General features: G+C 36.1%; 1 protein-coding gene across 1 annotated transcript; it reads left to right on the plus strand.

Annotated features, from left to right (window-relative positions):
- Positions 1-126: 126 nt before the first annotated feature.
- LOC104728504 (protein BOBBER 1) lies at positions 127-2,684 on the plus strand. Its single transcript, XM_010447473.3, has 6 exons — positions 127-1,081; positions 1,588-1,760; positions 1,863-1,911; positions 2,017-2,183; positions 2,301-2,384; positions 2,468-2,684. The coding sequence occupies exons 1-6, from the start codon at positions 694-696 to the stop codon at positions 2,504-2,506; spliced, it is 900 nt and encodes a 299-aa protein (XP_010445775.1). The 5' UTR covers positions 127-693; the 3' UTR covers positions 2,507-2,684.
- The last annotated feature ends 14,495 nt before the right edge of the window (positions 2,685-17,179 follow it).

Below are 17,179 nucleotides of genomic sequence, written 5' to 3' on the forward strand. Positions count from 1 at the left end.
TGTTTTTTTAAATTTTTTTAAATTTGAGTTTACTTGGGGTAATTATGACAATTATCAAAACTGCATCTGTTTTTTTTTCTTTTGCCAAAGTTTTTATATAGAAACCCAAAGATATGTATCTAACCCATTAAAAGATTACAACAAAAATAAACAACAGCTAAAAACCTAAAAACTAAATCAAATTAAATCAAATTACAAAAACCCTAATCTAAATGTGATTGAGATGGCGATGATACACTTATGTTGGTGACGCATGGATTACGGTGTTTGATAGAGTCCGATTAGGGGTCTAAATGCTTAGATTCATCAAAAAAGAGGAATTTAGTATACTTTAATATGAGATTTGTGGGGAAGAAGATTTATTACGGTTTTGACTTTTGAGATAGTCCGTTTAGGGAGATTAATGCTTGGATTTGTTTATGGTTTGAGTGAAAAAGGAGTTCAATATGTTTTTTCCATCAGACTTGATTTTTGTATGAAAAAATTTGTAACGAGTTAACCAAATCCAAGTCTTGAAACTTAATTACATCACCGAAAAAAAAAAAAAAAGTCACTTCTTCTGGAACCTTCTCGATTTCATTTCCCCAAATCAAAGTGAACAACTTTAATCTCCAGAATCGAATCTTGTAACATCTCCATTCCACAATTTCCCTCTCTTCTGTATCTCAAACCCAACAAAACCCTCACACACCCATGGCGATTATCTCTGAGGTAGAAGAAGAAAGCAGTAGCAGCCGACCCACGATGCTACCGTTTAGGGCGACCTTCGATTCTTCAAACCCATTAGGGTTTTTGGAGAAAGTTTTCGACTTTCTTGGAGAACAGAGCGACTTTCTCAAGAAACCTAAAGTGGAGGATGAGATCGCCACCGCGGTTAGGGCGGCCAAGGAAAAGTTGATGAAGGCTGAGAAGAAGAAAGCTGAGAAAGAGACTGTTAAGACTGCGGAGAAGGAGAGTGTTAAGCCTGTGGAGAAGAAGGCTGAGAAGGAGACTGTGAAGCCGTCTGTGGCTGCTTCAAGTGCTGAGCCTATGGAAGTTGAGAAGCCTAAGGAAGAGGAGAAGAAGGGATCTGGTCCCATTGGTAAATATCGAGTCTTTTTCTTTTAACTAACTTTGATGATATTGAATCTGGGAACTTGGCTTGTCGTTTGATCTTAGGGTATGGTTTAGGGTTGGAAAGTTTTGATCTTGATTAAGTTTGAAGATTTGGTTTAGGGTATGTGTTCTCTTAGGATTGGAAAGTTTTGATCTTTATCAAGTTTTATATCCTTTGTTTAACTTAGTATAAAGACCTATGATAATCGAGTGGAGTGTTTAGACTTTGAACCAGTGACGGTTCTTAGATACGTGTTCTATGAGGTATTAAGCATCAATACGTTCTGTTAGTGTTCACTCAACACTAATTTCAACATCAGCTTTGTTGGATTAGAGTACTAGAACTTGATGTCTCTCTAGTTGAAGCAAAACATCGTGAAATCTATACTTGATTGTGGTTTTGCTTTTATCTTATACTCTATAAAATCCTAGGATGAGCATTTGGTGTTTTCTTGTTATCTCTGAGGTAACTTTGTGTATGTTTCTTTGCAGTTCCTAACAAAGGTAATGGAACTGATCTTGAGAACTACTCATGGGTCCAGACTCTCCAGGAGGTCACTGTTAACATCCCAGTGCCTAGTGGGACTAAAGCAAGGTCTGTTGTATGTGAGATTAAGAAAAACCGTCTCAAGGTTGGTGTCAAAGGCCAGGATCCGATCATCGATGTAAGTTCTTTCCTCTGCTATTGTTTATAACAAAGTATACCAAGTTGACACTAGTATCCTTTCAATAGTCTTGCTAATTTTCCAAACTTTCAATAATTATAGGGGGAGCTTTCTCGATCTGTGAAACCTGATGACTGCTACTGGAATATCGGTATTTGCCTAATTCCAAACTGAACAGTTATCAATATAAACTGAACTTTTTTGTTGGTTTAGAAGAGAGTGCTTATTGTTGTTATATAATAATGCTAACTTGCAGAGGATCAGAAGGTGATTTCAATTCTCTTGACTAAGCATGATCAGATGGAGTGGTGGAAATGTTGTGTGAAAGGTGAACCTGAAATAGATACTCAGAAAGTTGAACCAGAGAGCAGCAAATTAGGTGACCTTGACCCAGAAACTCGCCAGACTGTTGAGAAAATGATGGTACTTTGTCTTCGTAGAATCCTTTTGTTTTGCATCCAAGTTTCTCAAATCATCAGCTTTTCTTGTTTATTTCCTGTGTGACATTGAGTGGTTGTTGTTGTGGTTGTCTGTCCACAGTTTGATCAAAGGCAAAAGCAGATGGGTCTTCCAACAAGTGACGAGCTACAGAAGCAAGAGATTCTCAAGAAATTCATGTCTGAGGTAAACATTACATACTCCTATAGTGTCTTTATTTTCAATTCTTATCATATCGTTCTCCTATAGTCTCTTATATTTTCACGCAGCATCCAGAGATGGACTTCTCAAACGCAAAGTTTAACTGATGCTCGTGTCCTCTGGTCTCCCCTGCCAAGAAAAAAAACATTTTTGCGTCTTCACCAACTTGTTTTTCGTTGCATCTTTTAAAAAACTTGTTCCCTTTTTACGGCTGTTTTGTCTACTTTGAAAGCAAGTTTCATCCTTGGCTTTATGGTTCCTTAAATACATGTTCGGTTTAACGTCCTTAGCTTTATTATGGTTCTTTTGTTTTTGTTGATTGGTAATTTGGTACTATTTTAAAAACCGGTTATCGTTAATTCATATGAGTCAGCACTTGACCCGGACCAGAAATTGGTATCATTGTACTTCTCCTTTGTTCGATTACGTCCTGTCTAAGAGTGATTGGTCTTAGTGGTCTTAGTCACGTGACCGTGTGGTTGACGCATGGGGTCTTCTTCAATTCGTCATTGTATCAGCCGTTTTCAGTAAAAAGATAAACCGGGACCACGATACAGCTTTGTGGTCCAGACCGGTTTAAGTTGGGAATGTGGTCCACTTCGTTGTTGCTCGACAACCTTCTTTCTTCAACTTCACATAAGGAATCAATCATAGTTACGTAAATGCAAACCCAACGTCCCTCATTTGTGTAAATGCATTCACTTCGAAAGTAAACGATTCTCTCCGCTCTTTGTTGTTGACATGACCTGTGTTCAGTTTTTTACTGCAAGGTTTACGCTGCTGCGAATGGTTTTTATGTTTCTGCGGTTATGTTGCTCTAAGATTTATAAGTGAAGTCATAGATAGTGCAACCATGGATAGTGTTTTTCTAGTAGTTGAAATGGGAGAGAGAGAGACATTCCATATCGTTTTAGTGTAAGCAGGAATATAGTGGGTAGAGGCTAATTGGCTATATATGGCCTTGTCGGTATTCATCAATTATTTGATAGAGACAAACCCAGTATACACACACCTAGTGAGTCTTATTGTTGATTATTAATTTCATCAACCATTAATAATCCAATGTTAGAACTCTCTTTAGTAAGATCCATCAATCTCAGTCTCCTTCAAAAATAATGTTGCAGATATAACCAAATATATGAATATAGACTGATTCGATTTGCCATGTGAATTGTAGCAGTCTCCCATTTTGATGATGACACTAATGTACACTGAGACCAATGAGCGAAAACATGTTTCACAAAAATAATTGGTTGGTTACATTCTTTAATCACACATCATAGTAGTAATATGTACATTATTATTAAAAGTAACTTTTTATACAGAAAATTTCAACATTTTGCTTCATTTTCTATTCGGGTTAAAGACAAATTGCTGATTATAAATTATCTTTTTCATGTATAATCGACTTTGAATCCGGCATAATCGATTTAACTACTAGCTTAAACATTTAAGAAAAAAAATACTTCATTCAAAAAACAATTATAACGTTATTAAGAAAGATTTATTTTATAATTAGTTCGTTACTTACTATACATGATATTTAGATGACCACTATATATAGTAGTAGAGTGAGAAGAAAACTATGACATCTATATTAATATTTTTGAAGTATATTTTGGTTTATGCTCTTTAAGTTTTACTTATTTATTTTATTTTTTACAACATTAACCCCTAAAACAATTCCATAAATAACATTGCAGAGAAACTTAAATACTAAACTTTCTTAAATTGACCAACATTTGTTACATTTATTGCTATAAAATCTTAACAATATCTATACATTCCGATTTTTCCAAAAACAACTCTACCCATTAAAGTTTTAACCCACTAAATCTCCAAAACTATTTTTATGGATGCTAGAATCTCCCAAATTTAAATGATATACAACAGATTTTCTATAACAAAAGTTTACAATATCCATAATTATATTAACATTAATAAATTTCCTAAACCGAAAATCTAATTATAAAATATCACATTAAATATGTTGAAAACCCCCATATAATTTGGTTTATTTTACTTCAAAAATTATCATAAACTATATATATATTGACATGGAAAAATTATAAACTATAAAAATATGCTAATTTTGTAAAACAATTAACATAATTAAACTTGATAAAAAACTTAGTTTGATTATTTTTTTTTACGCAAAAACTTATTTTGATTTTGGTGAGACGGGTTGGCATTAATCCCATATAGGGAGTTAAGTGGATTTTTTTTTAAAACACTTTTAGATGTGTACCAGGAGATAAATGTATTACTAGACTATACATATACCACACGGGTTAAAACTTTGAAAACACTACAAAAATCCAATACTTTGAATACTTATATCAAATACCTGTAAAAATTTTATATTTTAAAATTAATAAAAAATAATAAAATAATAAATAAATACAATATAAATTTGAGGTAATAAAAAATACAATATAAGTTTAAAATTTTTAAAATTAAAAATATTGTCTCGCGGGTTAAATCCTAGTCTATATATACATTTTTGGAGACATTTATAAAATAAATCCTCAAGTTGACACTTATTTACAGGCATGTCATTGATATTAAATAACTAATTTAATAAACAAATTAACTTTATTTATATTTGATTTTTTTTTATAGAAACTAAGTGTTTTAAAAAGTAACAAACATAATTTTAAACGTATACAGATTTTATTTCCTTATTTTATAAGAAGGTGAGTGAAGAGGTATTGTTTTTTTTTTAATTTGAAAAACTAATTTGATAAAAAGTGATTTTTAGCCTTTTTGCGGATTAAAAATCTTTGAACATGTTGCATGATCCGCCTAGCATGGCAGGTTTGGACTATAGAACCAACACTAAAACTATTAGTTTATTTCATATACTATAGATTTGTAGTCATAGTTTGGAAAATTAATTTATAAATTATTTAGTATATGAACTACAAAATATTACACATACTACAACACATTCTTAATATTCAAAAAAAAAAATTGTATACAAATAAAAATATACACTAACATACCATATAGGCATATATCTCTGTTTAATTATAGAAAACAAAATTAAGTATTTTAAAATTTTATATTCTATCTAATAACAAATTTCATGTAATTAGGTTATAAACTATATAAAACGTAAGAAGAAGAAAAAACATTCTAAACAAAATTATATATTAATTAGATAAAATTTAATTAATTAGAAATTTAAAAACTAAATAAATTAAAAATTATTATTTAAAATATATTAATTTATAATTTAGTCATGTGGTGTATCGCGGGTGAAAACCTAGTATATGTTCATAAACCACATTATATTACACTTACTTTGTTTGTCGAGATATAAGACATACGATGATTGGTAAGTACAACCTTTATTTTGAATCAGTTATCAAATCACTAGCTCTGAGCTCTCTATATAATTCAACAAAACAAAAGGTACCCTCGAATCGTCTATTCGTCTTTATAGTAATAATAATACATTGTTACAATAATGGCATTAGAGAGAGTGTGTCAATAGTGCATCCTCAAATTTAAGGAATCACTATTCAATCCTTTAAAATTTGAGGGTTTAAGGGGTTTTTGGAATAGAACCTCTTAAAATTTGAAGATTTGAAAGGCTGTTGGAAATGGTCTAAGTTAAAAATATATCATGGAGATTAACTTAACTGATCATGTCTATTATTTTTCTTCGTTTCCTGTGAAAATATATTTTCTTAATGGATATATAATTTTCTTACCAAAAAAAAAGGATATATAATTTTATCCAAAGAAAAAAATATATGTTTACAATATATGCAAAATCAAAACATGATCTTCTATTGATAGTTTAGAGTCTGAGATTTTAGTCTTGATTTGTCACACACAGTTACTACTTAACAAATATCAAATTCTTCTATTGGCTCTAGTAGTTAGTATATTTTTTCTTCTAAATCATCATCATATCTTAACTAGGATAAGCTAGGTCTTTAATATCTTATAAATAGATTTTAGATTATTTAGTTACATGGTTTAAGAAAAAAAAAACATGTAACATCTTTTCATTATTATCTAGTACTCCAATAGGCCAACACCAATGACCAACACACGTTGGTTTCATTCTTGTTTAGTCGAATCAGAAAAGAAAATAACAAATAAATATCATTGTAAATATAGACTTTTAAATTATATATGCATATATATTTATATAATCCAAATAATTTTTAAATCATATGTTAATATATTTTATTTTAAGATATTTTTAAAGAAAAGACATATATCGCACCATATTCCGGAAATGAATATAAATGTAAAAATTCAATGTTTTTTAGGTTCTCTCTCTCCTGCCCTCGTTAGGCAACGCTTCGAGATCTCCGGGCCTCCGTCAAACTTTTTCTTTCTAATTGTTTCCTGGCCGGCGTCGATTTCATTGACGCCGGTCGATGTTTCTCCTTTATTTTGTAGTTTCAATTCTCTGTTTTAGTTTATAAAACCCTTAATAAATTGGCCAATGATTTTTCAAATTCAGTGGCTTTCTTGTTTCTGTTCTTTATAATTTTCCTCTCCCTTGGGATGAGTTTCATTCCGATCATAATCCGACAAGTTCTTCGGTGGTGTGTCGATGCCTTTCCACTGAAGGTTTCTTCATGTGGTTTTCCTTGTTCGTTGATTGAATTCGATCTTCAACGGTATTGTCTTTGCTTCGGCATGAAATGCTTTTTGAAAGATGATTTTCAATCCCAGATCTGGGATCCCGGCGACTCAAATGTTGGATCAGATGATGGCGATAATCAATCAAATCTTAGCGGTAAACTTCTTCTCTGTCTCTGTTCAGCGGTTATGGGCATCTTACTCTCACTCCTAAATTCGGGGACAAAATTGGATGTTGATGGTTTTTCATATTGGCGCTCAACAAAGTTTGCTTTGTTGATTGGTCTTTGTGGATGTGATGACATTTTCTTTGGATCCAATGATAGAGTACGGTTAATGTTTGATGGAATATCGATTTTGTGGTCTGGTTTTTTCATCTTGCGAAGATGGATTATTCAACAGATGGCTCACATCGGAAAAAGCTATTCTATCTCATGTGCTTGGTGTGTCTGTTGGTGATTTATCGTTATATGTTGTGGAACATACTTTCAAATACGACCAAGTTGTCTTGGAGATTGAAGTTATCTACAGGAACCAAAATAGTACCATCGCCTATTGGAACCACTCACATATGACCATTGAAGAATATCAACAAAGGAATCAAGACTATGGATCTATCATGGGTGATATTTACAACCAAAATAGCACCATCGCCTAATGCAGGAGATGGAAATATTTGTATGGCTAGCGATGTAACTGATGGATCGCAATCTTTTGATTTAATTTTCAAAAAAATGCTACATAAAAGGAAAGATAGCCCAACAAGAAGATCAGAATAGATTGACGACGAAGACGATGAAGGAAAATAACAGACTGATTAATTTGTTAGCGTGTAAGGCTTATCTGCGACAGAAAGCAACGTGTCTTTTCACTCTCTCGTTTATTTCGTTACACTTATATTTTGATTGTATGGTATGCAGAGCTTCATTTTGTACACTCATCGATACATTTGTATTCTCGATTTCAAATTAATAAAGAATGAAGATGTTAGAAAAAAAAATGTAAATGTAAATATGATTCAGAGACCCTTTTCTTAAAATTACCATTGATTGATGAGTCTCATAGGAACAAAGAAAAATACATGCATCCATTGATTGTATCAGAAACGCCAAATGTAGAGTGTCCATGTTGCGATATAAGACTCAATAAATAAATATAAAAGAGAAAGGAAAATGATAAAAGTGTCCATGTTAATAAGAAACTAAAAGACCCAACATGATGGGGGCTCAAACTCAAACTATGAGTCAAAGCAAAAAAACAAAAACCAAATACACCCACTTGCCACTTAAATAAAAGAAATAAAAATTATCATTTCCACATACTCAACAAATTTGGACCATCTATATATATAATTATGTCAAAATAGAAATATTCAACTAATGTCAATTTGTCTACATTCATATAGCGAGAAGAAATCATGGCTCTTCTTTTTAAACGAAAATAATTTCTAGAAGAAAAAAAAAACTAAATTATAATGGCTGATAATGGCTTTTCTTAATCCTCTTTCCATTACTACAAAATGTACAAGTTTAAGATAATGGTTGGGGTATAGCTTTAGAAAAGTATTGTCATAAGTATAATTTCCCGTAACTTCTAAAACAAAGATATATTTTCTTGGTAAATTGAAATTCTTTACACTGGTTATTGGTAAACTAGAATTTCTGTGTCAAAGTCACTGCACAAAACAATATTGTGTATTTTGTTTTTTCTTTTATCGTCAAACAATATTGTGTATACATATATATAATCCAAATTTTAATTATCTAACTAATTTTTTTATGGTGAGTTGTAATCATCGATAGTTTACTTATGGAGATTTTGAATGTGTTTAAAACACGATACTATTTTTAATTAGCCAAAAATTATTATTTCTTTTAGTTTAATTAACTATCCATATATATATATATATATTAAACAGATACAAATGTTCAGAATTTCAGATACGTCTTTTGTTCATCATAAAACATTATTTGTTTTTTGAATATTACAACATGTCAAATATAAAATATTTTTTTCCATTTTTTAATGCCTTGTTTCTTTTCCTCCTTTTAACTATGGAAAATTCTTAAAAATAGCATCAAAATAAGTTTTTTTTTCTAAGTTTAGCACATCATCTTTAAAATTCCAAAACTAGCACCAATTAAACTTTTAAAAGTAAATTTTAAATTCAAAATACTAAACCCTACTTCTCAAAAGTCAAAACTATACCCTAAATGTGAAATTGAGAACCCAAACTTAAAAAAACAAATTCTTAAAATTAATTTTAAATATTTTAATTTGTTAAATAGTACTATTTTGGAAATTTTTGGAATGTGTGCTATAGTTATCCATAAAACTTGTTTTAATGTTATTTTAGGATATTTCTCCATAACTATTATGTCCAAACAAAAACTAAATTGTTTTCCTTTCTATTTTTCTGTTAACCATACTTTATTTATTTTTAATTTGTTTGTATGGAATTTTGTGAAATAAATACCTTTTTTTTTCATCGTTGGATCGACAAGAGCCTGACTCATAACCAATCTACTGTAGAGAAGGTATGTTTCTCATATATTCACAATGTAATGTACAACTTCTTATATAGTGTTTACAAGAGAATATTCTAGAGTAATGCTAATTACAAGAGTTTCCATAACAGAGAGGATGAGATATTCTGATCATAAGGAGTATCCTTGACAGATGATATGATCATAAAGGAGTATCCTTGACATTCCCCCTCAAGATGGAGGTGATCTAGCAACTCCAATCTTGTCTCTAAGTTCAATGAAGCGAGCACGGTTAAGAGGTTTGGTTAGAGCATCCGCCAGTTGATCTTTGGTGTTGACATGAGCAACACGGAGTGCTCCTCGTTGAATTTGACCGCGGATGAAGTGATAATCCAGAGCAATATGTTTCATTCTAGAGTGAAATACCGGGTTCGCACAGAGAAACGTGGCACCCACGTTATCGCAATAAATAACAGGCGTCTTTGTTAACGTGATTCCGAGTTTAGTGAGCAAGCTACATACCCATGTTATCTCGGCAGAGACATTTGCAACAGCTCTGTATTCTGCCTCTGTTGATGATCGAGCTACACCTGTTTGTTTCTTGGTCGACCATGAGACAAGATGGCTACCAAGATACACGATGTAAGCATTGGTGGAGATATAATCATCGATGTCACCGGCCCAGTCCGCATCAGAGAAGGCGTGAAGATTGAGGCTGTTCTTAGCTGCGAAGAAGATGCCGTGTGTCGTCGTACCTGCCAGGTAGCGTAGAACACGTTTGGCTGCTTTGAAGTGCTCATCGGTGGGTTGATGCATGAATTGAGATAGGCGGTTAACAGCGTATGAGATATCTAGGCGGGTGAAGGCAAGATATTGAAGGCTTCCCACAAGCTTGCGATTGACAGACGGATCGGGAAGGGGATTACCAGAACGTATAGACAGCTTGGGAGAGGTAGCCATCGGTGTAGCAACAGGTTTGGCATTTTGCATATCATAGCGGTGAAGGACATCCAGAATGTATTTGCGCTGTGACAGATGTAGTCCCTTTGGTGTGCGATGAGCCTCGATACCGAGAAAGTAATTTAGATCCTCGGGATCTTTGATAGAGAATCGTTCACCCAAGAGTGATAGAACACGTGCGATGCCAGCGGTTGTGTTACCTGTGACAAGAATATCGTCTACATAGACCAACAAGTAAAGAAACTGATTGCCATGTCGAAGAACGAAGAGAGACATGTCCGCTAGTGAGTTGTGAAAACCAATGGAGGTGAGAAAGTTCTTGAGTTCCAAGTACCAGGCACGGGGAGCTTGTTTTAGGCCATAAACAGCTTTGCGTAGACGACACACATGAGACAGCTTGTCGGGATCGATGAAACCAGGAGGCTGCTCCATGTATACTTCTTCAGTTAGTGTTCCCTGGAGGAATGCATTGTTGACGTCTAGTTGTTGTATAGGCCAAGAGGAGGATACGGCAACATCGAGAACGGTACGAATGGTGGTTGCTTTAATCACTGGACTGAAGGTGGCTTCATAATCTCGTCCTAGCTGTTGGTTGTACCCCTTTGCTACAAGTCTAGCTTTGCACCTGCTAAGAGAACCATTAGTTGAGAATTTATTTTTAAAAATCCATTTGCAGCCGACAACATTCATGTGAGACTGTCGTGGAACGAGATACATTGTTTGATTGCGTGCAAAGGCATCGATCTCTTCAGACAAGGCTCCTCGCCAATTCGGATCTTGCAGCGCCTGGTTCACTGTTCGTGGTTCGGGTTTGATGTGAGTGGAAAGAGCGACAGAGAGGTTGTATTTGGTGTTGGGTTTGGTGATGTTGTTTTTGCGACGTGTTTGCATAGGGTGTTCATTGACAACCGGGGGTGGAGCAGGGACGACAGGTGGTTGAGGAGAAGGCGATGGTTGTGGTGATTGGCGATGTGGTTGTGTATCGGTAGAGGTGGTCGGTAATTGAGAAGAGTTTGATTGTTGGGCTCGATTTGGGCTTGGAGTGAGTGATGGTGTGGAATGTTGTTGGTGGGCCGATGATGGGCTCGAAGGAGAAACAGGCCTGGGAACATTTGACGAGGGCGAAGAAGATATTGTTTCGGTGGGGGATGAATTCGATCCCGAAGGCGGAGCAGGGTTCGTCGGAGGTGATGACCGGTGAAGATTGGTGTTCGCGAATCCCGGAGACGAGGCGTGCGGCTGTACGAGTGGCGGGGAAAGAGAGATTTTGGTTATTGGAGCTGAAGAAGGCGAGGACGAGATGGGAACAGAGGTAGATGGTGAGTCATGGATGCGAAAGGGGAAGACTTGTTCATCAAACTTGACGTGTCGGGAGACATAGATTCGTCCAGTGGCAGGTTGAAGACACAAATAGGCACTCTGTGTTGGTGAATAACCGATGAAGACACATGGAGTAGATCGCTCTTCAAGCTTGTGAGCTGTGTATGGTCGGAGCCAGGGGAAGCAGAGACAGCCGAAGGTGCAAAGCTTGTCATAGTTGGGAGTGCTTCCAAAGAGGCGATGGTATGGGCTCTCCATGTTGATTGTTGGGGAAGGTAAGCGATTAATGAGATATGTCGCTGTTGTGAATGCATAACTCCAGTATGTGTTGGGAATGCCGGCGTGGGTGAGAAGAGCTAGGCCAGTTTCCACTACATGTCGATGTTTTCTCTCAGAGATTCCATTATGTTCCGGTGTGTGAGGCGGAGAGGTAAGATGTTCAATGCCAGAGGCGGAGAGGAATGAGCGAAGTGCGATGAACTCACCTCCATTGTCAGAGTAAAGTGTTCCAATTTTAGTGTTGAACTTGTTTTCTACGAGAGCTTTATAGGCAATGAACACCTCCTTGACTTGTGATTTGGCTTTTAGAGGGTATAACCAAGTGTATCGACTGTAGTGATCAACTAGAACCAAGTAGTACTTGTAATTGTCAATGGAGACAATAGGAGAGGTCCAAACATCGGTATAAATATATTGAAGGGGACGAGAAGAAGATATTGTGTTTTGCGAGAATGGAAGTTTGTGTGTTTTATTAATGGAGCAACCAGTACAAAGAGTATTTTGTGGTACAACATGTGAGCAAGAAAGAGAAAAGGTGGAGATGATTTTGTTGAGAATATCAGAGGAGGGATGTCCGAGTCTGTTATGCCAATCAATGGAAGATAGTTTTGGAGAAGAGGAAGCAAAGAAGGAGTTTATGGTGGAGGGAGAGAACGGCCACTCGTACAGTTCATTCCTTGTCTTGCCACGGAGCAACGGGATTCCCGACATCAGATCTTTCACCTGAAACCATGCCGGAAAGAATTCCACAGAGACTTGATTAGCGTTACATAAGCGATAAACAGAAATCAAGTTTTTGGCAATATGGGGAACACATAAGACATTTGTGAGGGAAAGGTTACGAGAGGGAGAGGGTAACGAAAGTGAACCAGTGTGCGTAATCGGAAGACCGGACCCATCACCAATGAGAACCGCGTCGTCTCCATGATACGGCTGCTGGGTTGCCAGATTGTGTAGATCACTGGTCAAGTGATGTGTGGCGCCACTGTCAAGAAGCCAAGGAGTGCTAGGATGAGGATAGGCGAGAGCCATATTGGCATGCGGCTGCCATGGACGGTGCATGGGTGACATTGGACCACTCGGGAGAAGCGGTGGTTGGTGTTGATGTTGCAGTTGTGGGCATCGCCTTGCACTGTGACCATGAAGACCACAATATTGACACTTACCTTGATAGCCACGTCCACCACGATTATTGCGAGAGGATTGGTGATCCTGACGATGGTGTTGTTTGCCGTGACGCGAGTTTGAACCATAGCCGGTGGTAGCAATGTTGGCGGAGATGGGTGCTGAAGAGGATAGAGAAGCACTGGAGAGAATCTTGTTCTCGCGGTTGAGAAGTTTTTCATGGAGTTCGGTGATGGTAGGGGCAACATCACGTCCCTCAGTTTGATCGATGATAATTTTGTACTCATCGGAGAGCCCAGCCAAGATACGCTCAATCTGATCATCATGTTCCATTGGTTTACCAAGGAGAGCTAGCTTATCAAACCTGGTAGTGAGACCATGCATGTATTCTTCAATAGACTTGGTTCCTTTGGTCCAATCTTGGATCTGGTTGCGGATCTGCTGAATATGTGCTCTGTTGGGATTGGCATAGGTCTCCGCCAGCGTCCGCCAGATGTCTGCAGAGGTTTTGGCACGAGAGACAACAGATTGCGTGGGGAGGGTCATGGATCCAAGAAGACCGCTGTAGATGAGCTTGTCTTGACGCTTCCACTTGAGAAAGGCTTGGTTTGACGTAGCAACACCATTGACGAGAGTGGTGACTGGTGGTGCAGGAAGGGAGCCATCGAGATAGGGGGTGAGGTCATAGCCATCAAGGAGAGCATGTACCTGAAGTTTCCACATCAGATAGTTGCTGGATGTGAGCTTTGTGACATGGGACATGTTCACAGTGAGGAGAGACAAAGTGTTGTCGAGGGGTTCAACGGCAGCCATTGATGAAAGAAGAAGAGATGAAAAACAGAGTTTGAGAAAGAAAACAGGGAAAGAAAAATAGAGAAGAGAGGAGGCGGCTAAAAAAATAAGAAGAGGTTCCTAGGGTATCGTTAATGCTCTGATACCATGTAGAGAAGGTATGTTTCTCATATATTCACAATGTAATGTACAACTTCTTATATAGTGTTTACAAGAGAATATTCTAGAGTAATGCTAATTACAAGAGTTTCCATAACAGAGAGGATGAGATATTCTGATCATAAGGAGTATCCTTGACAGATGATATGATCATAAAGGAGTATCCTTGACATCTACTACATGGATCTTATACAATGAAAATGTTAAATTTGTATTTACAAAACATAAATATATATTATTTATTGTAGCTGAATGTATTTACTTTTTGTAATAAAAATATAGAGTAAGTAAATCAGAAGAAAAAAAAAAAGCAGGTTCACTGAACTCACTCTTCTTCTTTTTTTTTGGACAAAAGGTAGAACTTATTTTGGGTTTTGGTCCTTTTGGACATTCGAATAATTAAATTCCGACAAAATCAAATGGCCAATGAGTGGCCGGGGAGCACTTTTGTTCTTTGTATTGTGTTTGTCTCTTCTCTTCTCTCACTGAAATGCGTCTTGCAACTAGTGGAAAGTTGCATATTCGGGTTGCTTTAACAAATAAATTAATTTAGTATTATCGTTGTGGTGTGCGCTATATGTATAGTGAGTTTCTAAAATGAAAGAATTAGCAAACAACCATAATCAATACTCCATATGCGTAATTGTGTATCAATAAGAAAATTATATGCATATCACAAAATTGTCCCCATTCATTTCACCTTATCATCACGTATGACGTCTCTTCGTCAAGCTGGTTGGTGGGTGATCGAAGAACCCAATCATCCTCATAAATTTGGGTGTCTCATAAATTTACATTTTTACAAAACACGTCAATTAAAACAAGATTTCAAAGTTTGAAAACAATTGGTCTCAAGGTTGGTTCGCGATCGGGAAGTGTTTAGATGTATTTCGATGTAAAAGAAGATATATTCCCACCCAGTTGTTTACATACTTACATATACAATATGAACACGAAGAAGGTTGGAAACTGTAAAGTGAGTGGCTAGGCAAGAAGGTCGTATCTGGCATGAACTTTTTAGCTTTATTCGCAGATTTATTTAGTATATATTTCTATTTTTTATATAATTTTATTTCCAGAATAGGGAATGTTAAGGTTTTAGTGTTGCACTTTGCCTTTATTCACCCAAATTCAGCTTTCTGATGATTGTTTTATTTTTATTTTTCTTCCACGGGAGGCAATTAAACTAGTAGGAGTCTAGGACCTCTATTGATTGAGATTAGAATATCAAAAAGTAAATAAATATATTTGTTTTGGGTTTTGAGAAATATATTCTACGTCACAAGTAGAAAAAAAAAGTATTATAGATCACAAGTAGAAAAAACAATATATATATATATATATATGATAGATACGTCATAAGTAGAAAATATTATTTGTTGACAAAGAAAAAAGTAGAACGCGTATAATATTTTTTTTTCTTCTAGTGACTGCAAATTCTCTTTGTTAAATAGTTTTAGAGTTGAGATTCTCTCCATAACTTGATTGAAAGCTATTGGATATTTTGTCCATTACCTCGTAAATGCATTGGTTAGAGACAAATACAAAACAGAATTGTTCGACAAAGCTGGTTTCATAACTAATGTAACCCATGGATTCCTCCTATTTTCAACATTTTGTTGAATAGTCTTTTAGATTCCTACATATTTTTTCATGCAGTTTTCTTCTAGCACCAACATATATTACGTTGATCGTTTTATATAGTATATAGCTAATTTTCCGAAATAGAATAAACTAGGCAAATATAAATTATGTTTATTTATACCAAGCGATAGGATGGTCGAAGTCACTTTTATTTGTTCTGAAATTAAGAAGTTATGTTTCTTCAATCTGGAGGCCCTGAGAGGTCAGAAGGTTTCTTTACTGACCTGAGATCCTTCATGTCTGTTTGTGATCTGTATGATTTGAAACACTCTGGGAATTTTCTGTCGTGGAGAGGTAAACGGCACTCTCATGTGGTGAGATGTAGACTGGATAGATCTATGGTGAACAGTGACTGGGTGATGGCCTACCCTTCCGGTCGAAGTGAGTATCTCCGGTTCGAAGGGTCAGATTATCGCCCGCTGGTCACCTCCTTTGACCCTATCAAAAAACACCATAAAAGTCTTTTCCGTTACGACCGTAGATTCAAAGATAACCCCGAAGTCTGTAACATCATATTAAAAGCTTGGAATCTTCAACCTGGTGCACCAGTTGATCACCGCCTTCACCTCTGTAGATTGGCTATCATCCAGTGGAGTAAGACTCAAATGCTCAACAGTAAAAAGGAGATTCTATCACTCAGTGAGCAACTGGAAGAAGCCATGTGTGATGATGAAGCAAGCCAATCTACCATAGATGGTCTAAACCAGAGTCTTCTCTCGGCGTATAAACGAGAGGAAGAGTACTGGAAGCAGCGAAGTAGACAGTTGTGGCTTACCCTTAGAGATAAAAACACAGGCTACTTTCATGCGGCAACAAAAAACCGGAGGGCGATCAACAACATATCTGTCATAGAATCATCCTTGGGTGCTAAAATGTATGAAGAAAAAGAAATAACTGAAGTAATCTCGAATTACTTTCAGGATATCTTTACCTCTCATGAGGGTGATAGACAGTCTGCGATCCAGGAAGCTCTAACCCCATGCGTCACCCCTGAAATGAATGAGGCTCTTATTGACATACCATCAGCTACTGAAATAAAACAGGCTTGCTTTAACATCCATGCGGATAAAGCTCCAGACCCTGATGGCTTTTCTGCAAGCTTTTTTCAATCAAACTGGAATAATATCGGTGACATGGTGATCGCAGAGGTTCATTCTTTCTTTATCTCCGGTTCCCTGCCACAGAAGATAAACCACACACACATCAGACTCATCCCTAAGATACCAACAGCCCAAAAAGTCTCTGACTATAGGCCAATAGCCCTCTGTTCTGTGTATTACAAAATTATTGCCAAGCTGTTAGCTAAGAGACTCCAACCAGTGCTCCACACATGTATATCTGAAAACCAATCTGCATTTGTTCCCCAGAGAGCAATCTCAAATAATGTTCTAATCACCCATGAAGTTC

Source organism: Camelina sativa, chromosome 2 (assembly GCF_030686135.1).
Source record: "Camelina sativa cultivar CO46 ecotype springtype chromosome 2, ASM3068613v1".
In the NCBI taxonomy this organism is placed as follows: domain Eukaryota; kingdom Viridiplantae; phylum Streptophyta; class Magnoliopsida; order Brassicales; family Brassicaceae; genus Camelina; species Camelina sativa.

Coding starts and splice junctions, on each gene's coding strand:
- LOC104728504 (XM_010447473.3), top strand. CDS start 694: ATGGCGATTATCTCTGAGGTAGAAGAAGAAAGCAGTAGCAGCCGACCC. Junction 1,761..1,862: donor GCCAGGATCCGATCATCGAT/GTAAGTTCTTTC, acceptor CAATAATTATAG/GGGGAGCTTTCTCGATCTGT. Junction 1,912..2,016: donor TGACTGCTACTGGAATATCG/GTATTTGCCTAA, acceptor GCTAACTTGCAG/AGGATCAGAAGGTGATTTCA.